Source organism: Dama dama, chromosome 15, assembly GCF_033118175.1.
Source record: "Dama dama isolate Ldn47 chromosome 15, ASM3311817v1, whole genome shotgun sequence".
Classification (NCBI taxonomy): domain Eukaryota; kingdom Metazoa; phylum Chordata; class Mammalia; order Artiodactyla; family Cervidae; genus Dama; species Dama dama.
The window spans coordinates 79,865,767-79,887,800 of NC_083695.1; the positions used below are offsets into that span (position 1 = coordinate 79,865,767).

At 46.0% G+C, this 22,034-nt stretch overlaps 1 protein-coding gene across 1 annotated transcript in view; it reads left to right on the plus strand.

The window, feature by feature from the left end:
• Window positions 1-7,397: 7,397 nt before the first annotated feature.
• Window positions 7,398-22,034, plus strand: part of HABP2 (hyaluronan binding protein 2) — a 33,577-nt gene continuing 18,940 nt past the window's right edge. The window contains exons 1-2 of the mRNA XM_061162708.1: window positions 7,398-7,487; window positions 21,428-21,464. Of these exons, the coding sequence (XP_061018691.1) occupies window positions 7,419-7,487; window positions 21,428-21,464 (106 nt within the window). The 5' untranslated portion in view covers window positions 7,398-7,418. The remainder of the gene's footprint in view (window positions 7,488-21,427; window positions 21,465-22,034) is intronic.

Consider the following 22,034-nt stretch of genomic DNA (forward strand, 5'->3'; position numbering starts at 1 on the left):
GTAAAGGTGATTTTGCAAGAGATTAGGCAGGAGATCATGCATGCTTAGACTAGGGTGGGCGGTACTAGAAGGATTTGAGATGCATTCTGGAGGTAGAAACATGCATGCTGACGTTTTGGGATTGAGGAAGAAGAGGAAGAGACAAATGATGATTTCCAGATGTCCAACTTGAAAAGTCATGTGTATACTGATGCCATTTTCTAAAATGGAGAGGATTGGAAAAAGCTATTGATTCTTCCTATCCTCCAACTGGCATTTCTTGAGCACCTACTATCTGCTAGAGACTCAATACCTGCTTCTGAGAAAAAGAAGCGAATCTATGTCATGGGTTCACCCCAACTCTTGGTTTGGCCTGATAGACAGAGGCCCTTCACGGGTGATGCTGACAGATCATGTGAAATTTGAATCATCACTGAGACCATGAGTTTCACCATCCCATTTACTTAACTCCCACTTGTGTTCATTAGATCATAAGGTTTAAAAAAAAAATTGACCTGAAATTGGTCTTGGGAATTTTTTAAAATTGTTCTTATAAAATTGATTTAAGTATCATGAAAATCAGGCCAAATGGTCAGGGCTTTCAATTTCCTTTGGCCAACGGGGAGCTTAGCTATAAATTTGTAACTTGGCTTGCTTAATAACTATGTAGAGTTTATGGTTCCTATAATAGCATTCTGGTTTTCTCATTGATATTGATTAGCTCAACCAAACATCTGTCATTGTCTATCCCATGGATCCAGATCAGTCTGCCCATGCTTGTGGCTCCAGCCATCTCTGACTAGACCAAGTATTGACCAGGGAACTTCATTCAGAACTTGACTGGGCCATTCAGGTTTCCTGAATTGGATATTTGAACTAAGGGATGTGAGGTAAATTCCCATTTAGTGGTTGAAGTGGGTGTTCTAGAGTGTACCAACAGATCCCCTGTTCCCAAATGAAGTACCCTTTCTCTCAGGGGCCAGATATTGGCTGCCAGGGGCTCTCAGCTGTGTTCCTCTCTGAGAGTTATTCTTAACTAGGGTTGCTTTGCCCAAATTCAGCCCTCCTTCCCAGGGTTAGCCCCCATCCCATGACAAGATGGTCACAGTACAAAGTCCCAGTCCTCTTGGCTCATGGCAGGACAACGCTGAGGGCCATCTCAGCTCCAAAACATTTCATGAAATGGGTCTCTGTTGTGACTGCCTTGCAGCTCAACCTTTCTCTCTGCCTTCCTCACTCCTCATGGGTGTTGGTCCTAAGAGTTCATCCCAACAAACTCCCTGCCCACATCTCAACATCTCTGTTTCCCAGGAAACCCAACCTAAAACAAATGGCTGCTATTGCTGGTGGCAACAGTGCCACCCCTAAGAATAAATAATTGTAAGGAAGACGTGAACATGGAAATTGGTGAGGCAATGGGCAACCTTTGCTTTTAGACAGGTAGTTTTCTTCGATAAGTTCAAATATGGCTCGGGGTTAAGGGCCAAACCACCACCCTGAGAGTCTCCAGTCCATGCAGTAGAGTAGGAAGAGATTCAGACCTGGCTCTGCCTCAAGCTCTGTGACCTTGGGCAATGAACTTAACCTCTCTGAGTCTCTTGAGTGTTTTTATTTGCAAAATGGACCAAATCAACTTGCAGGGTAGTTACACAGACTGTAGGAGCTCAAGATTGTAAAAAGCACCCGTAACACAGAAACTGCTCCATAAATGCTGGTTTCTTTTCACAAACAAGGTGGGGGACATGCTAGTATCTTTCAGGTCAGAGAATGGGGTATGTGGTACCAACAAGTTTACAACGAATCTGAACATATTAGACCATGCTAGGGGGTGTGAGGCAGACTGGGGGAAGGTTACTGCCACATGACAAGTTAACAAGCCACCCCCCTTCCCCCCAAAAGAGAGTGCCCCTGGAAGTGGGGCAGGGTGGATCAGGCAGAGGTCTCTGGGAACAACAGAAAGGAGCAGTGACGTGTCCCTGCAGGATGTTGTCTATGATTAGGGATGACCTGAAGAATTTAGCCAAAGATCAGCCATGTGACTCTGAGTAGGGATAGTCCTGGGAATGTAACCCCATGAAGCCAGCACCTGGTCTGTCATCCGGCATATAGTAGGTGCTCAATAAATTCTTGTAGAAGGAATGACAAATGATCTTTAGTCCTCCCACCCCACGAAGAAGTTCTGATGATTCCGGGATTTGGGAGGAATGATTTCTGAGTAAACACTCTGACTTCCCACGTAGCCCAGTTGGTAAAGAATCTGCCTTCAGTGAAGGAGACCCGGATTCAATTCCCAGGTTGAAAAGATTCCCTGGAGAAGGAAATCGCCACCCACTCCAGTATTCTTGCCTGGAGAATCCCATGGACAGAGGAGCCTGGCAGGCTACAGTCAATGGAGTTGCAAGAGTCGGACATGACTTAGTGACTAAACCAACACCACCAAACACTCTGAGGACCGCAGTGTCATTAGTCCAGGGCCCCCCTCCCATGTTTACCAAAGTGTCTCTGTTGTTTTCCAGGGCCCCTCCAGTGCAGTGCTCTGGCTACGTCTTCAGGGCTCTCTCCTAGAGTCACAATCCACAAACTATGGTGCTTTTTTTTTGTAAATATGGTTTTATTGAAACATAGTCTTGCTGTTGGCATTAGTACTATCATCCCTCAGTGTCTGGGGAGGATTGGTTCTAGGACCCTCTGAGGATAACAAAATCCATAGATGCTCAAGAATCCTATAAAAAATGGTGTAGTAGTTACATAAAACCTACACGTATCCTCCTGTATACTCTAAATCATCTCTAGATTGTTTATAATATCTAATATAAATGTTGTTGTTCAGTCACCAAGCCATTTCTGACTCTTTATGACCTGTGGACCGCAGCACACCAGCCTTTCCTGTCCCTCACCATCTCCTGGAGTTTTCCCAAATTCATGTTCATTGAATCAGTGATGCCATCCACCACTTCAGTGGTTAATACAAAGAACATGCTACATAAATAGTTGTCGGTTAGTCAGTTCAGTCGCTCAGTCGTGTCCAGCTATTTGCAGTCTCATGGCCTGCAGCATGCCAGGCTTACCTGTCCATCAGAACTTCCCTGTCCAACTGTCAGAACTTGCTCAAACTAAATAATTGTAGATGCTATGTAAATATTGGTCATTGCTAGCAAGCAGCAAATTCAAATTTTGCTTTTTGGAATTGTCTAGAATTTTTTTAAAAAATATTTTTGATCTGTGGTTGGTCAAATCTGAGGATACGGAACTGTGGATGTGGAGTGCTGGATGTGTCAGCTGTGGCTGCTTCTGTGTAAAAAATGGCAGAACTGAAGATTCACAACATAAACTGGAAGTCTAGAAAAAAGCTAAGATTTTTACTATCTAGCACTTTCAGAAGTTTTTTGACCCCTGTGCTAGAGAGAACAGTAAGACAAGAGTCACCCCAAGGATACAGTCATTCTGTCCCTGACTTGGGGATTAGATTCACTGAGCACCCGTCCTTTCATCTCTGAGGGCCTGGGGGCTCAGCAAGTACCATCCTATGAAAAGACTTTCCTGATACTAAAACCAGTGTGTTTCGCAAAGTCTGCTCTATGCCAGACACTGCATTTAATGCCTTACCTTTATTCTCTCATGTATACTTCATGGCGATGCCATGAGGGGGGAACCACAGCATCCCTATTTTGCAGATGAGGAAACCGAGATTCAGAAATTGTCCTGCTGTCCAAATTGGAGATGTGGCTGGGCCAGGGCTCAGGTCAATTTTAAGTCTGGGCTGCTGTTCTTTACCCCCGACACCCACTACCTCCCCATACTGAAGGCCTAGCAGGAAGAGTGTTACTTGTAAATAATAAACACAAGGCAGGTTGGTCCAAGCCCAACAGATGTAATGTAACCCAGTCCATCAAAGCCTGGGTCTCCAGCAAGGGCATTATGAGGGAGACTTCCCTTAGGGTGGAAGAATCAGCCTGCTAGAGAACCAGAGTCCCAAGGCCTCCCAGGACAGGACAGACATTCTCACCAATAGCAAGTAACCCTACTCGTGAGAAAACAGCCTCCAGAGCACTAGAGAATAGATTGACTTGATCACATCTGAAACCTCCACCGGGATGAGAGGTGAAGTCTCATGTGTTTGGACTTAAAAAACAGAGATCCCAGATAGGTTTGTTTCAACTCCCCCGATAAAGCCATATCACATGATAAACTAGTCCTTTTGTCCCACCAAATTAAAAGGATTAAGCATCTTTTAGAGAATTCTGTCTTTCAGGGCTACAAGCAGAAGTTTATTTGGTTTCACACTGTTGTGATAACAAAACTTTAGGGAGCTGAGACAATATGAGGGAGGCCTGTGGTTATTACACAAAGAGCACACTTGTTCACTTTTTGCTTGAGATAAAAAGAAGAGTACATGTCAGGGAAATGAATCCGGATTCTATTAATAAAGGTGAACAACAGACTCACCGGGTCACTTCCTGTTGACACAGGAAGAAAAGCTTCTGGTTTGTTTTCTGGGAATCTCTCCACAAAGTCAGAAGGTCGCTAGTTCACGTGAGGCTATGGAGGTTAAAAGAAAAGCGTAAGTCATGTGGGTGATTCAGTGACTCGACTTGTCTGAAATTTCCGTTTCCGCCTTTTACAGCCTGAGCTGGTACTGCGAAGGCTCCAGCTCTGAGTCTGGAGAGCAGCAACCTGTTCGTGCACGCTGCCTCTTTGACCCTTGCTCCATGACCAGATAACCAGTAACGCTGTCTACACCCTACAGTGACCCACTTAGCCACCGTCACTACCATGGCCACCTCCCAGTCTAGACTCCCACTCACAAAGATTTCTGTCCCATCACCTTGTTTCATTCTTTTCCAGACTTATTCTGTTCCACTTATTAAAATTAACTTGCTTCCTCTTTCATGGTCTGCCTAACTCTCCCTTAACCAGCAAGCAAGTTCCTTAACAGCAAAGTGCATGTCCGACTCTTCTGTCCCGGTGTGGCCAATGCTTGCTCACAGCAGATCATCGGTGGATAACCGATAAATATTCATGTAGTGTCCATGAATAAATTGAAGGATGTTTACAAGTGTACCAATGCTTTAGCTTTTTTTTTTCATACCCAACTTTCCTTTTCACATTGAGCTGGCTGTGCTATCTATGGTGCCTGGGTTAAAAAGTCTCCAGCTGTCACTGTAAGAAAGTGGTTATTCCTTTCCTCATTCATTCATTCATGGTGTATCTATTGAATGCAAGTGCCAGGCATCCCTACCAAGAATTCAATGATGAACAAAACAGAGTGCCTGCCACACGAATTTTCAGTCCAGTGGGGGCGGTAGGGAAACAAATATTAATGGAAGAGTAATATAGGTATGCAATTGCAACCTTGATAAGTGTTGTGAAAGAAAAGCTCACGTAGGGCTTTTGAGGAAGTAATGTTTGGGACAGCCGTGGTGGCACAGTAGATAAGAATCCTCCTGGCAATGCAGGGGATACAGGTTTGATCCCTGATTCAGGAGGATTCCACTGCAGATCAGCAAAGCTCATGTGCCACAATGACTGAGCCCCCGTGCTGCAACTACTGAAGCCCAAGTGTCTAGAGCCTGTGCTCCGCAACAAGAGAAGTCTCCACAACGAGAAGCCGGCACACCACTACAAAGAGTAGCCCCTGCTCACTGCAACTAGGTAAGACTCACGTAAACCAAACCCAGGACAGTAAAAAATAAATAAGAAAATAAAATTAGGTAGAAAAAAATTATAAAAAATTTTAAAAAGAAGTAATGTTTGGGCTGAAATTGGAAAGTTGGATTAACTAGATGGGTACCTAAATGAATTTGCTAAAGAGTGATCAGCGTTAGAGTTAGGATGAGAGTTGGGAGTGGAATAAGGCTGAGTCTCCCCCAGTGACTCAGCAGTAAAGAATCTGCCTGCGATGCAGCAGACTCAGGAGACACGGTTCAATGCGTGGGTCAGGAAGATCACCTGAAGTAGGAAATGGCAACCCACTCCAGTATTCTTGCCTGGAAATTTCATGGCAAAGGAGCCTAGTGGGCTACAGTCCATAGGATCAAAAGTCAGACACAACTGAGTGAGCAAGTGAGAAAGATTGGGGATGAATAGGGGAAGGTTAGAGATCTTTTCTAGGAAACTGTGCTTGTCTTACAGAGATTTGATGAATGTTGACCAGGAATGAATTGCTGTCTGCCTAAAACAGAGTGGAGACAAAATAAGTGAACAGGAGACAAGTTATGGTTTGTCTTTTTTGTGTGTGATTTGCTCTTTTCTGATGCTTTGCTCTTCAAGGACCATTTTTTGGTGGTCTGCTCTTTTTTGATGGTTTGCTCTTCAAGGACCATCTTTCTGGTGACTGGGGCACTGACTTTGGTCTTCTGGGCTGGCACCTGTGGGGCCCTCCATGACCAGCAACCTGGCTTCTGAAGGTAGAAGCAGCCACACAGGCGTCTAAGTGCATGTCCAAGCAGGGATGGCAGATGGGTGGACAGGTGAGCCAGGTGAGCACCTGTCTTGGTCATCAGCAGGATTTTAGACCCTGGATTTAGGACTCAGATGAGAGGATTCCTGGAGCCCTTGCATAGATTACTGTGGGCAGCTAGGTGTTTACAGAAGCTCACAATGATGCCTATTAAAGAGATCAATTGTATCCATGAGCACCTGTGCTTCACAGGTAACTGTTGCCTTATATAATGCTACCTGCAATCAGCGTAGGTAAAAAAGGAGCGTAGGAAACAATTGGCCCCAGATATGAGCACCACGGGCACTTTTTCCCCCTTTCTTGATCAAAGAAAGACTCTAATGAAAGGGAAAAAAAAATAATTAAAAAGTTAAAGCCTTATGTAATGAAATTTAAAAGAAAACTTTGAAGCCAACAAGCAATCGTGGGCAATGCTTCAAAGGGCCTAGAATCAATGTTTGTCAATAGCAGTTTTGCATCCTTTAATTTATCTTTCATGAATATAAAGCGTGCTGTTATTAGGAGCCTATCCATGCCTTAATTCTGTTTGTGATTTGATGAATCAGATCTCTATTAACATTCTGATCGAGTCAGCAATGTCAGAGGCCTATGGCAGGAGCCTCACTCTGGCCGGGCTTTTATCCTGCAACCGAGATGCTAGTGAACGGTGGGGCCTTCTGCACTGAACCCTTGGCAACCCCGCCCCCACCCCCAGGAGCCAGGGGCACTTTATCTCTGCTGCTTTCTTTGGAGACTTTCTCTCCAGAAAAGAAACCAACCCCACGACTCAGCCCAGCCCCAAAGTTACCATTTGTTTAATCAAGATAGTTGGTTTGCAAAACATTAAACATTAAACAGTATTTGATGCCTAGTTAATAATTTGCATCCTCTTCATTTGTTCCTGAATCCTGGGAGACTGACATTCCCCCCTCCCCCGCAAAGGCAGAGACAACAAAAGAAATTGTGTTTAGAGCAAAACAAGAGTTCTTAAACTACAAAGATGTTTGCCAGAATGTCTGATCTCCATGTTCTGCTGTTAATGGTTCTGGCGGGAAAGACAGCCTTTGGGGTAAGTGTTCTTTTCAAATATCTGGTGTTGAGAGGCTCTGAGGTTATTAGGAAGACCAAACCAGCTGGGCCAGGAGCAATGAGAAACTTTAGTTGTGAAAGACTGGTGTTGCCAGGTCGAATATGTCCTGATTTCAAGCGCTAATGCAGGTCTTTCAAGTTGGTTGCTATTAAGTGGCCAGTTCCATGAAGCCATGCAATTGGTTTGAGCCATCTTGGAGCAGTCTCCATGAACACCTTCCAACTAAGGGGATCGGAGCAAAAAAAATCCGCTAAGGCAGCGTGTTTTGTCTGGTATGAACCACAGAAATCCCTTTGGGAAGCCACTGAAAGCTACAAACTCTTTGTACATGCTGACATGCATACCCAGTTCTCCAGCTTTTTGGGGGGACATTAGGGTAAGAATCCTCCTACTTTGACCCTAGAGGAGAATCTTGCTGGCAACAGCTTTACTTAGATGGATCGTATTTGGAGAGAAGCTTCACAAGCAGGACTTTTTCTCGCATCACCCTGTGACCATGGCTGTAGTTAACAGGGCAGAGAGGTGAGCAGGGGCCCAGGAGGTCGTGGTGAGTGGAGAAGGAAACTGACATCAGGGGGTCTCACATGGGGGACTCAAGACATTGGGGAGCAGATGAGGTGTTGTGGTGTCTGCTCTTGTTTCATGCCCTTGTAGTCCAAGAGTGTTAGCTGGGTCTCTGTGGGCATACGAGACGGGTCTTCACCAGACCTCACACCTCTCAAGTTCCATGCTGGAGGTGGTCTGAAGTGGGAGTGTGGGCTTGGGAGCCAGGGTTTGAATCTCAGCTTTGCCACGTTCTGGGTTTGGAACGTTGTGCAAGTATCACCTCTGTGAACCTCAGTTTCTTCCACTGCAAACCAACTGATAATCTCCCCCAGATCTGGGGAGGGTCTGCATGTGGCTTTAAATAGATGTGAGCTCTTTTCCCTTGAAATTTCCAAAGTGAAATTTCCAAATGAGTTCTTTATAAAAATCAAAGAAGGCTCACCTTTGTTAGACTGAAGGGGGTGGTGAGTAACGTACAAGAAAGGGATAAGAACTGAAATAACAGTCATCATATTAAATACCTTTGCATTTTATTTCCAGTTTCACTTCATAGAGCTTTTCCTGCAGGAAGCAGGTTAGATTCTAGGCTTTCTGCTTAGCATGCCTTAAAAACAGCAGCTTCTCCTCCCCTTTACGTAAACTGTACTCGGACACCTACCTTAGTACCATATTAAGCTGCCAATGACTCATCTCAGAAAGAATTTTCTTTTCCAGTGATAACTTGTGTTTGTGTGTGTGGGGTGGCTGCAAAGATCAGTCATTATCAAACCCTCTACATCACTGATTGCTATTGAATGTCTGAGGCTAAGATCCTGCAGAAATAGAACAAGTCTAGAGAAAAGCGATGGAAATTATCAGACTCACAAAGGAAGTGTCCAGAGAAAGTACCACTCAGAAGGAATTAAATCCTAAAGTTCGCAGGCAAGGAAGAGAGTGGATGCAGTCTGTTTGAAGTTCAGCAAAAGATAACGGCCCCCCCCAAATCCTTATTTTGCAAGCCCTAGTGAATTTTTAGGGTTAGCAATGGAATTGTAAGTCAATAATGGATAAAAGAGAAAACATGAGAACTAGCCTTTAGGCAATGAGCTTAGTTAATTCCAAAGAGAGGATTCAGGGCTTTGGAATGTTTTCTTACTCCAGATGCATGCCAGACAGGTGGTTGGGAGAGTGGCTTGCATTCCATAGGCCAATACACAGAGATACAGGGGAAAGTGGCCAACTCACTCAGATGTTTAGAGAGCTTGAGACATCACCAGGAAGGAAGGAATCACATAGCCGGATGGACAGGGTGGCCTCTCCTGCCCCAATGGAGGTAAAGTAATAACAAACTGCCATTTAATGAGAAATCCTGTGTGCCATGCTCTGTGCTTTTGAGGGATTGGTCTTTGAGTTCTCCAGAAGAATCCCAGGAAATAGGTACTATTAAAAAGAATGAAATAATGCCATTTTCAGCAACATGGATAGACCTAGAGATTGTCATACTGAGTGAAATAAGTCAAACAGAGAAGGATAAATAGCATATTACATCTTTTATACATGGAATCTAAAAAGAAATTATACAAATAAACCTTTTTACAAAACAGCAATAGGCTCACAGACTTAGAGGATGAACTTATGGTTGCCAGGGGGAAGAATGGGGAGAAGGGATAGTTAGTGAGTTTGGGATGGACATGTACACACTGCTATATTTAAAATGGATAACCAAGTCCCTACTGTATAGCACAGGGAACTCTGCTCAATGATATGTGGCAGACTGGATGGGAGGGGAATTTGGGGGGGAATGGGTACATGTCCATGTATGGATGAGTCTCTTGGCTGTCCACCTGAAACTATCACAGCATTGTTAACCAGCTATACTCCAACACAAAACAAAAAGTTTAAAAAGAAAGGAAAGAAGTACTGTTATTGCTCGCAGTCTGCAGATCAGGAAACTGAGGAATGTGTTCTCAAACTAGGAGGTGGGAGAGCTGAGTCTTAGACTATGGCTGGTTTCCATCTGTCTAGATAAGGTCTCTTGCCAGGGGCCCTGGCCGAGGATGAGATTTCTTTGGTCCAGACAGCCTCCAGTATTTTTGCCTGGAGAATTCCTTGGACAGAGGAGCCTCGTGGGCTCCATGAGGTCGCAAAGAGTCAGACACAACTGAGTAACTAATTTTAGGGGGGCTTCCCTGGTGACTCAGATGGTAAGGAATCTGCCTGCAATGCAGGAGACCCAGGTTCTTTCCCTGGGTCAGGAAGATCCCCTGGAGAAGGGAATGGCAATCCACTCCGGTATTCTTGCCTGGGAACATGGCGAGGCTACAGTCCATGAGGTCACAAAAGTCAGACACAACTTAGCGACTAAACAACATGTAGCCTTAGGGGTATGATCCTTCCTATGGGGATGGGGGGTTTTTAGACCAGGGGCCTGTTGCTGGGTAAAGTGTCAGACACAGAGTCCATGCGCCTCTGAAACTTTAGACAAAAGCAGTCACAGGTCTCTCATTGCCCACTGGAGAGATGCCTGGAGACCCACCTATGCATTCAGATCATACCACAAACATTATGATGACTTCTCTGTGGGCTCATCTGTAAGTTAGGTTTATATTCAGGTATCACGACCCCAAAAAAGTGTGGTCAATGTTATTGCCATAGATTCCAGGGGATCCTTCATAGTGCCTTCCTGATCTGGTCTAGATTTGTTTTTCTTTACCCATCAGTGTTGAACACCTGTCCCCAGCGCAGGGCCCTCCCTGGCGGCTCAGTGGTACAGAATGCCTGCCAATGCAAGAAAGTCAGGTTCAATCCCTGGGTCGGGAAGATCCCCTGGAGTAGGAAATGGCAACCCACTCCAGTATTCTTACCTGGGAAATTCCATGGACAGAGGAGCCTGGAGGGCTACAGTCCACAGAGATGCAAAAGAGTCGGACACAACTTAGCGACTAAACAGCAATAACAAAATCCCCAGCACATCTTGTATTGTTATTCCCATTTTCTGAAGGAGAAACAAGCCCAAAGATGGTGACCTAACTTCCCAGCCAGAACTGAGACTCAGCTCTGTTCGACTCCTCACCCGTCACAGGAGGTTTGCTCGACTATGTGCCCTGTCTCTGGGGCTTTGACTTCTTTTCCTGCTGCGGTTCTCAGGGTGACTTGGGGTGCCCCTGGGCTCAGCTGTAATGCAATTTGACTTCTTCCAGGATCAGAAGCTAGCGGACAAGGCTTGTCAGGTTTGCCCTGTTTATCTCAGCTCATCCTCAACAGGGGGCCTTGCAATTAAAATGCATGTTTGCTCCCATTTCTTAGCTTTTTAAACCCTAGAATTGAAACTCAAGAACTCTAGGGCTCCAGAATCCTCCTAGGTAGAAAGTCACAAAAATATCTGCACAGACAAGAGGTTGCAAATTTGCGGCTTGGGATACATGCTGCTCACAGCCCATGTTTTATTTGGCAGGTAAAAGTTCAACCTGAAGAGTATTTTCATTTCCTTTCGGTTGCTGGTGACATTTGAGAATACAGACCCCAGCTTTTCCTGAAAATCAGACATTCTAGTAACATGGGCTCCCATTCTTATATGCCACAGAGGGGACAAGGAGCTACTGCTTCTGGTATTAGAAACTGAAGACCCCAGGTCCCCCAGGTCCCAGCACGCTCTACTTTGGACCCTGTCTCTGTTCGATGGGTTACCTGTCCAGTACCTATCCAGTTCTACCTTGAAAAGAGAGAGACAAACAAGGAAAGAAACACAGAGAGCATGCTTGTCTGATTATTGTTCAGAAACACTGTGGATGCTGAAATATTACAGTCAGTTTTGGGTGGTCAAGTAACAGGGCTCCTTGTCTGATTAATTCAAGAATCCATAACCGCATGGCCCCCAGGACCAAACAAGGGCTTTGACGAGGGACACAAACAGCCCTTTTCAAAGCCTCAGTGCTCTAAAATGTCAGAGTCTCTTTCAGACATAGGAGACATCCCTCCTTCATGCTGTAACCCATTCAGAATCTTATGGAAAAAATAAGTACTGATTTGCACTGCATGTACTTACAGATTAAAAAAAAAAAACCTGATCCTAAGCACAAGTCCAACTCATTAGCTTTGGTGGTGTACGCTGGTATTTAGGGAAATCAGTCGCAAGAAATCGTATGTGTATGTAGGCACAGATATATTTATATTTTCAATTCATTAGCGTTTCCTAAATGCAAAAGCAATTCTGCTGTCACAGAGAAACAGCATGGCAGAATATTCGGCAGCCGGGATTTTAAATAAAACATGCTTTTTCTTCATAATTAATATAACAAGGTTTCCTGGCTTAGGACTTGGCAAAGATCCCAGGAAAAATGGGGGGAGGGGGCCGGTGTGACGTGCTTGTGACCCAACGAACAAATTCCAGGAAGAGTTTGTGCTGAGCGAGCTCTCCTCAATCACTTCATAATTTGAAAAAAAAAATTTTTTTTAAACATATTGACAACAATGGCTAATAATCACTGTAGCAAGTATTTATTAAGCTTATTACGTCTTTACTATATGTCAGACATTGTGTGCATTATATTTATTACCTCACGTATAGCTTCCCCACAGCCCCATGAGGTAAGGACTGCTGTCATCCTCATTTTGCAGATAACAAACTAAGCTTTAAAGAAATTAAATAATCTGCACAGATGGCTGCCCTGTGAGGTTACAGAGCTGGGATTCAAACCCAGAATGGCTTGATGCTGGTCCCAAATTCATAACCTCCGTGTTAGAGGTTGCTGTGACAGGCACTACCCTGAAACGACTGAGACTCAATGTGGGATGGAATTGTGTCCAGAGGGACAGCGGCCTCAGATTCCAGCTTCAGGCAGGAGAAAAGTCACTCCCACCTGGAAGCTTCTCCAACAACCCCTGAAGCTTTCCTTGCCAACATGAGAGGGATCAAGTCTTGCTAGATGGCTAGCCTGTTAGCGCAGAGCTTTGAAAACTTTAGTCATGAATGAATCCATCTTTAGAAATTTTGCCAAAGCCCAGACTAGTTTCTTAATACTTTCTGTCAACCTAAGCAGATTTATTTTTAGAGGAAATTGTCACTACTATCAATCGGAAAATCAAAGAAAAGGAAACAATGATATTGAATTCCAACTGGCTGCAGTTGTCATTCTAAAACTCCACGCGGAACTCTGCTTTCTCTTTGGTAGGAGGGACGATTAGAATGAGTGTCACAGATGGTAAAGAATCTGCCCGCAGTGAGATCCCTGGGTTCGAGCCCTGGGTCGGGAAGATCCCCTGGAGAAGGGACTGGCAACCCACACCAGTATTCTTGCCTGGAGAATTCCATGGACAGAGGAACCTGGTGGGTTACAGTCCATGATCTCACAAACAGTCAGACATGATTGAGCAACTAACATTTCACTTTAGAAGAGAAGGACTTACCAGCACCACCCCAGTCTGTCTTTGTTATGGGATTGGGAGAGCTTACAGTAAAACTGAGAAGGAAATGGCTTTCTCACGCTGTGTTTTGATGTGATGTCTCTCCATAGCCAGGCATCACCTGAATCAACTTGGATACCAACAGCAGTTTACATCCCATACCAGGGAAAACACAGATGTAAAGACAGCTTCACGGATGGAATTGGTTCCTATTTGTGGGAAGTTACTTTCCTGGGAAAGTGAAAAAAGTGAAAGAGATAGTTGCTCAGTTGCGACTGACTCTTTATGACCCCGTGGGCTATACGCTGCTTGCCAGGTTCCTCTGTCCGTGGAATTCTCCAGGCAAGATTACTGGAGTGGGTTGCCATTCCCTTCTCCAGGGGATCTTCCCGACCCAGGGATCAAACCCAGGTCTCCTGCATTGCAGGTGGATTCCTTCCCTTGTCTGAGTCACCAGGGAAGTCCGCTTCCCTGGGAAGCCCTGGGCTTTTCCTGAGAACTGACTGGCCGAGGAGGGGAATATCAGGGCTCGTGCCCATGTGGTGGGCCTCAGACACAAGGCCAACCCACGCTTTTGTTTGTTCATTTGCCTTTTCAATGGGCTCCCAAGAGCATGATCACATCCAGAAATGAGTGTTTTTTTCCAACCTCCTTCTCCTGGATGGTCTCGTGCCCGATCCTTCGGCCCCCTCCCTGCAAGTTCCTGGGATAACACGTTTGCACCAGTGTCTCTCACCAAGTGCTTATGTGATGAGCAACCGATTGCAAATGCTGTGCAGTCCAGTCCCAGCTACCTGAGCAGAGGTGGTGCAGGCGGCTCTGGGTCGGGCATAGGTGACCGCCTCAGAGGGAAGGGATCCGGCCTTGACTTCCTCCCCGGCCCGATCCACTCGTGTCCTCACAGGAGTGCATCATCCCACTGGGCCTGAGCGTCTTCCTCTGCTTGTAAAGGGTCTGGGCCAGCTCCTCTTCACCTCCTGGCTCATCACTGTGGTCCTAAAAACAGCTTCGCCCAGTCTCCCAAGGAGGAGACCACCCAGAGGGACCACTGGCTGCTGCTTCTCCTTTGGCCTCAAATTTTCCCATTAGAACCATCCCTTCTTACTTCCAGCTCCAGATGAAAGCAAAGACACAGTGAAGCCACTGCTAGGATAGCATTGCGCATGTGCAATGGATACATAGTTCATGTGCTAAAGCAAGGATGAGATCTCTTGTGACCACAAAGGATGGAGCGGCACCACTTCACACCTATCAGGATGCCTAGAACTTTTAAAAAATGCAAAATAGCAAGGATTGGTGAGGATGTGAAAAAATCAGAACCCTCATTTATTGCTGGTGGGGATGTTAAATGGTGCAGCCACTGTGGAAGAGTATAGTGGTTTCTTAAAAAGTTAAACAGAATTACAATGTGATCTAGCAATTCCACTTCTAATATCAACCCCAAAGAATGGAAATTAAGGACTCAAACAGGTACGTGTACACCAATGTTCAGAGCAGCCTTATTCATATAGGCAAAGGATATCACAACTCAAGTGTCCATCAGCAGATGAATGGATAAAAAACTGTGATATGCCATGGAATACTATTTAGCTATAAAAAGAAACAAAATTTTGATGTATGCTACAATATGGATGAACCTTGAAAACATTATGAATAGTGGTGACATAAAGCCAGTTACAGAAGGACACATATTGTATGACTCTACTTACATGAGGTACCTAGAGTAGGTAAATTCATAGTGACAAAGTACAATAAAGGCTACAATAAGGGCTTGGAGGAGGAAGGAAGAGAGCTATTTAAAAAGTTTTATTTATTTATTTATTTTTGGTGGTGCTAGGTCTTCACTGCAGTGCACGGGGTTTCTCTAGTTGTGGTGCTTGGGCTTCTCGTGGTGGTGGCTTCTCTTGTTGCAGAACACAGACTATAGCTGCAAAGGCTTCAATAGTTGTGGCTCCTGGGCTCATTTATGCCAAAGCATGTGGAATCTTTCCAGACCAGGGCTGGAACCAGTGTCCCATGTATTACAGGTGGATTCTTAACCACTGGACCACCAGGGAAGCCCAAGAGTTATCATTTAATGGGTACAGAGTTTATCTGTTGGGGATGAAGATGAAGTTTTTACTATTGATAGTGGTGATGGTTACATAATACTGTGAATGTAATTAATGCCACTGAATGGTATACTTAAAAATGGTTAAAATGAAAAATAGTATTTGTATGTGTTTTACAGTTTTAAAAAATGACTGAGGCTTTGCATAATTGTTCATCTCATGACGTAGCTTGTTTGCAGCAGGGGCCAGAGCAGAAGGATGGTGTGAGGGAGGCAGCAGTTGGAATGGTGACTGGAATACCAGCAAGCCCTGTCTTCTGTCGCCTCCACCTCTTACCCTGACCTTGAGCCCTTGGTCCAGCAGTGATGGCAGACCCTGCTGAACTGTGCACTCCTGCTCCAGCTCACTTTCCAGCCCTGCAGCCTCACGTAGCCACAGTGCAATTCTCTCCTGCCCAGCTGCCTTTAGCAGCAATGCAAATCCTTCCCCGGTATGGTGACATCTGATCTACCACCAGGGCATGGTAGAACATCCAAGGAGAAAGAGATGGCTGGGATATGAGTTCCAGTCTTACCTACCAGGTGAAAGGTTGTTCTGCTATAGGCTCATTCTAAGTCAAGGTTCTGGCCCCAAAGGTCAGGTCTAGCCCCACCTCTTCGCTCTACTGCTTGCCATTCTTCTGAGAACATGTTGCTGTTGTTGCTCTTCAGCCTCCCAGTCATGTCCGACTCTTTGTAACACCATGGACTGCAGCACATGGACTCCCTACTCCTCACCATCTCCCGGAGTTTGCCCAAGTTCATGTTCACTGCATCAGTGATGCTGTCCAGCCATCTCATCCTCTGACACCCTCTTCTCCTTCTGCCCTTGATCTTTCCCAGCATCAGGGTCTTTTCCAGTGAGTCAGCCCTTTGCATCAGATAACCAAAATACTGGAGCTTCAGCTTCAGCATCACTCCTTCAAGTGAATATTCAGGGTTGATCTCCCTTAAGATTGACTGGTTTGATCCCCTTGCTGTCTAAGGGACTCTCAGGAGTCTTCTCCAGCAGCAGTTCAAAAGCATCAATTCTTTGGCATTCTGCTTCCTGAGAAAATGTCCTAATAGTTAATTCCTGCAGACCATCAACACAGACTTTTAGTCTCTGCTTTTTTGTTTAGTTTTCTAGAAGGTTAAAATTGTAAAAGGTAGAGGAAGAACCTGAGTTGAAATAATCACTAGATTAAAGATAGGACAGAAGAGATTAGACCACAATGCCCTCCACCCCCAAGGAGATTATGCTCTAAGTCATAGGATCCCTCTCTCTGCCCCTCCCTGCCTTCCCCACCAACCATCCTTAGCCTAGAAGACACCATATTATGCTCACTGGTGACTGGGTTGGGGGTGAGATGTTAATATTACTAGTAATTTGCTTCTAACTCAGTTCAGTTCAGTCGCTCAGTTGTGTCCGACTGTTTGCGACTCCGTGGACTGCAGCATGCCAGGCTTCTCTGTCCATTACCAACTCCCGGAGCTTGCTCAAATTCATGTCCATCCAGTCAGTGATGCCATCCAACCATCTCATCCTCTGTCAACCCTTCTCCCCCTGCCTTCAATCTTTCCCAGCATCAGGGTCTTTTCCAATGACTCAATTCTTCACATCAGGTGGCCAAAATATTGGAGTTTCAGCTTCAGCATCAGTACTTCCAACTGGGGAAGGCCAAAGTCCTGAGGCATGGATCCATTGTGAAAGCCCGATTAGAGATGGACCAGCAGTTGGATCTCAAGAGGTCTCACTGAATCTACTGTAAAGCATCTACATTTCCATGTGCCAGAAGTAGCTATTCCTAGCCCTCTCAGAGGAGCTGGGGTAGCTGTGACCACTCAGCCCGGGTGAGACTGGGATACACATGATGGAAGAAGCAGGCAGTGGCTTGTGCGCTTTTCGATCTGGGCAGGGATGTTTGCTGAGATGTGTTTGTCACAGTGAACCAGCTGAGGTTCCAGCTGACTTTTGTGCCTACCTTGGATGTCCCTGGAGCCTAGCGGCCCTTTCTGTGTCTGCCGGGCCTGGGCTAGTCTGGGTAGGACCTGCAAAAACTTTCCAAAGACAGGGGCCCAATCTCTTCACCAGACTGAGGGCCCTGCCTCTCTTAGGATTAGGTGGCTCTCCTACTTCCTTCTCCACCCCTTCATTATCATGTTTGCATGCAGTGGGTCCCTCATCCGTCACACAATGGCTCTGGCATAAGACTGGCTCCATTCTACTCTGGCGCTAGCATTTACTAGCTGAGTTACTTTCGGTAACTTAACGTCTACAATGGACATAATTATAGTACTCCAGTTATCGAAGATTATGTACAATAAAAGAGACAAAATGCACATAAAACGTTTAGCACAGTCCTTGGCAACTGTCGGGTCTTAATAAATGTGAACTGAGATCACAGTTGTCCCCTCCTTCTCCCCATTTTCCTTGTTTTGCACCAGTGATCTTCCTCTTTGGATTTACAAGTCCCAGGAATAAGAATTCTTATCCTTTCCCTGTCTCTCTGTAGAAAGAGAATGCATTATTGGGATGAAAGTAGGGAGATGCTGTCTATTCACAATCCCCATGCCCCGCCCTCACCCAGCTGAGTTACAGGATCGAGGTGTTCGGCACAAACAACTGGCAATTCCTGTGGCCTGTCTGGTTTGGTCCAGCCTGGTGTTGCGACTGCCAGTATCCACATTTCCACCACAGCCTCTTTTCTGCTGTGGATCCAGTGACTCACGAAATAAGTGGGCCTGCTTCGGACCCCTGCGACCCCTTGACATCAGCCCAGGGCGCACAGCGGGGAGGCAGCTGCTCCAGACTCCCAGAACCCGCGGGACCTGAAGGGCCCCCAGCTCGCGAAGGTCCTGCTTTCTTTTTGTTTAGTTTCCATTTGAGCTCCAGCTCCGGTTCCAACTCCTGGGAAGGGCACGTCTGCCACCTGCTGGCCACGGGCAGTGCAGCACCCAGCTGTCCCTCAGGGTCCAGTTTCCAGTTAAAGTGTGGGGCTCTGGCCTGGCCTAAGTCCTGCAGGTTTGGAGGATAGGACTTGGCCTCCAGACCGCTTCAAGGAGAGATGGAGAGACAAAGGACTGGACCAAGCCTGAGCTGACTGGCTGTGACGAGGATAAGATTGAAGGAGGGGGTAACATTTGTTCTCAGGGTACCCTCATTCCTCTTCTCTGACACCTACCTGGCACCCAAGTCAGAGGTATCAATGTCAGACACTCCCCAAGCCCAGAGACACCCTGAGACCTGAACATGCCCTTCCTCTGCCAACTTGCCCTCACCTCTCCGAAACAGGCACACTCCAGGCAGCAAATGACCTCTCTCTTTCTCTATATCCTTTCTCCTCCCCAACTTTTTATTTTAGAATTCGTCAAACCTCTAGAAAAGTGGAAAGAATAATACAGTGAATACTGTTCACCCAGACAGATGCAACACTGATCATTTGCCATAGTTGCTTCCTGCCCTGATCTTATGTACATACATTTGATTTGGTTGGTTGGTTGGTTGGTTAGTTGGTTGGTTTGCTTAATCTTTTGCAACTAATTACAGCCATCCCACCCCCTGCTTCAGGACCTTCTTACAACAAAGACATTTTCCTATAAAACCACACTTCTATTATCACACTCAAGAAATTCAACATTGACACAATAATACTGTCTAACCTAGGTCTATATTCGAATTTCCCGATAGTCCCAATGATATCCTTCAGGGCTTTTTAAAAAAAAAAATCTAGGATTCAATCAAGGATCCTTCACTGCATTTAGTTGTCAGGTCTCTCTAGTCTCAGTTAATAAGGAACAATCTTCCCAGCTGTTTCCTCTTATGACATTGGCAGACTTGCAGAGTTGAGGCTAGCTGTTTTGCAGAAAGCCCAGGGTTTGTGTCTGTCGTGTTCTTCATGAGCAGATTCAGGATAAGCATTCTTGTCTAGACTATTGTGCGCTTCGTACACCATTTCGGAATGCATTCTTTCTTCTTACCATTTTACCTAAAAATGACTGAAGGGGCTACAGTGAAACAGAAAACTAAAGCTTCTGCTGGGGGGTGGGGGAAGCAAATACACCAAACTGCCTAGACTGGGTACCAGGAAACTGCATCACGCTGACAGCAGCTTCCGGGCCACTGAGAACCAAACGGAAGCCTGTCAGAAAATGGAACTTCTGTTTTCTAAGTCAGAGGTCAGCAAACCTTGCCTGTAAAGTTCCAGACAGGAAATATTTGGGACTATACTGTCTCTGTCACAACTGTCCTACTGTCCTACCGTTATAACATCGAAGCAGAGTCAGTATATAAGCAGGTGGGCGTGGCCGTGTTCCAATAAAACTTTATTGGCACAAACACAATCTGGCTTCAGCAAGGGCTATTTTTTTTTTTTTTTTGGCTGATCTCTGATTTAACTGGAAGAAAACAGTCCACCTATTAGATAAATAACACTTTCTCTTTTTTTCTGATGTACTGAATTTTAAAAACAAAGGGGACAACAGAGGATGAGAGGGTTGGATGGCATCACAGATTCAACGGACATGAGTTTGAGCAAGCTTCAGGAGTTGGTGATGGACAGGGAAGCCTGGCATGTTGCAGTTCATGGGGTCACAAAGAGTCGGAAATCGCTGAGCGACTGAACTGACTGACTGCATTTCAAAAACAAAGTAAACACTATTCCGACCATTATCTATTTTTTCAGCAAAACTATGTTGAGGCATGCCATATGCCAAACCCTGTGCTGGATAATGGCTAAATACATCAGTGGTGAAACAGAAAGAGCCTTGATTGTTTAGAAGATCAGAGTTTGATGTGAGCAACAGATAACATGCAAATAAACACATACAAAATTATAAGCTGTAATGGGGACCGTGGAGGAAATGAATGGGTACAGAGACAAAACTCTGGGGGGTGTGTCATACTGATAGGGGAGGCGGGGAAGATGCAGAGAAGATGACATTAAAGCTGACATGGTGGCAAGGGAGGAATGGTGGGGCAAGCTATCTAGGCAGAAGGATCAACAAGTGCAAAAGCCCCAAGGAGGGAAGAGCTTGGCTGGTGCCATTTTGAACCCAGGTCTGGTTGGAGCATCAGGAGAGAAACAACATTTGGAGAAAAGGGTCTGGGATGAGGTTCATAGGTCATGGCAGATGTTTCTATCTTGTTCCAAGACCAATGAGGAGCAACTGGGGAGTTTAAGCATCTGTCCATCTCCAACCTTAAAGAGCTGTTGTGTGATAGTCGCTCAGTTGTGTCCAACTCTTTGCAACTCCATGGACTGTAGCCCACCAGGCTCCTCTGTCCTTGGGATTTCCCAGGCAGGAATACTGAAGTGGGTTGCCATCCCCTTCTCCAGGGGATCTTCCCAACCCAGGGATTGAATCTAGGTCTCCTGTATTGCAGGCAGATTCTTTACCCTCTGAGCCACCGAAGAAGTCTAAGGCAATCACCTAGACATGGGCCTGAATGTGAATCCTCTCACAGCTGTGTGACCTCTGAACCTGAATTTTCTCATCTGTGAACAGGCTAATAATAGCCTCTTCATAGGGTTGTTGTAAGAGTTAAATGCAGCAATGGATAGTCAGGTAGAGGAGACACACAATCCATGGTGATCACGGTAACTGAGAAGATGGTCAGTACCTGGGCAGCCAGGTTCCAACATGGGAACAGGTAAGTGCAAGCACCCTGCATCCATACTGGGGAGAAAGAGTGATGTTTCGGATGCTCAACCAGCACAGGAAGAGTGGGGAACATGGTCAAATAGGCCCTACCACTCTCTCCAATCCACAGCCCCACCCCCCAGCCATCAGAAAATATCTAGTGCTGCTATGCCCTGGCTATGACCCCCAAACAGCCCTTGGGCTCACAGGAGCTCCAGAGAGAGCCCAGCCAGCTCGGAGAACTCACCCTTGCTCCCCTCTGTGTGATTTTCTTTTTCAGTTCTCCCTGCTGTCTTTTCTCACAGACCCGGACCCAGGTGAGTGTGCAGACTACCCTGGGGCTGCCCGCCCCACAGGCTGGTTCTGGGATGCAGAAAGGGGGCCCTTCGTGTGAGTGTGGGTGTGACCCAAGGGTTCCAATGTTTCGGAAGTGGCTTGGACCCCTTTGAGGATTTCCCCAAAGAAATATACTCCCGGGTGTTTATGCGTCCACAAACAGCATTTCACACAATTTTGAGTTGAGATGAAACACTTTGCCTTGGCGAAGGGAGGATGTCTTGAGCAAGGGCTCCAGGCAGGCCAGCCCTGTGCTACCCTGCTCTCTCCACTCCTTCAGTGGGAGGCCAGCAACTCTCTGTGGAGAGGGTGGTGTCGTGTAGGCAGGCTCCAGGCTGGCCCATCCCTGCAGATGGCCTCCCACCAGCAGCCCCACTGGGATGCTTCTCCTCCGAGCTTGTTTCCTCAATGTCCTTTCAGACAAGCTCTTCTCTCACAGACACACCTGCCACCTCTCACCTTCTCCCCATCCTGTCTCCCCTGCCTGGTACCCTTGGCTGAGCAAAGCGGCTCCTTCCTGCCATCTGGCCCCCCCTGGATCTCTATCTCCA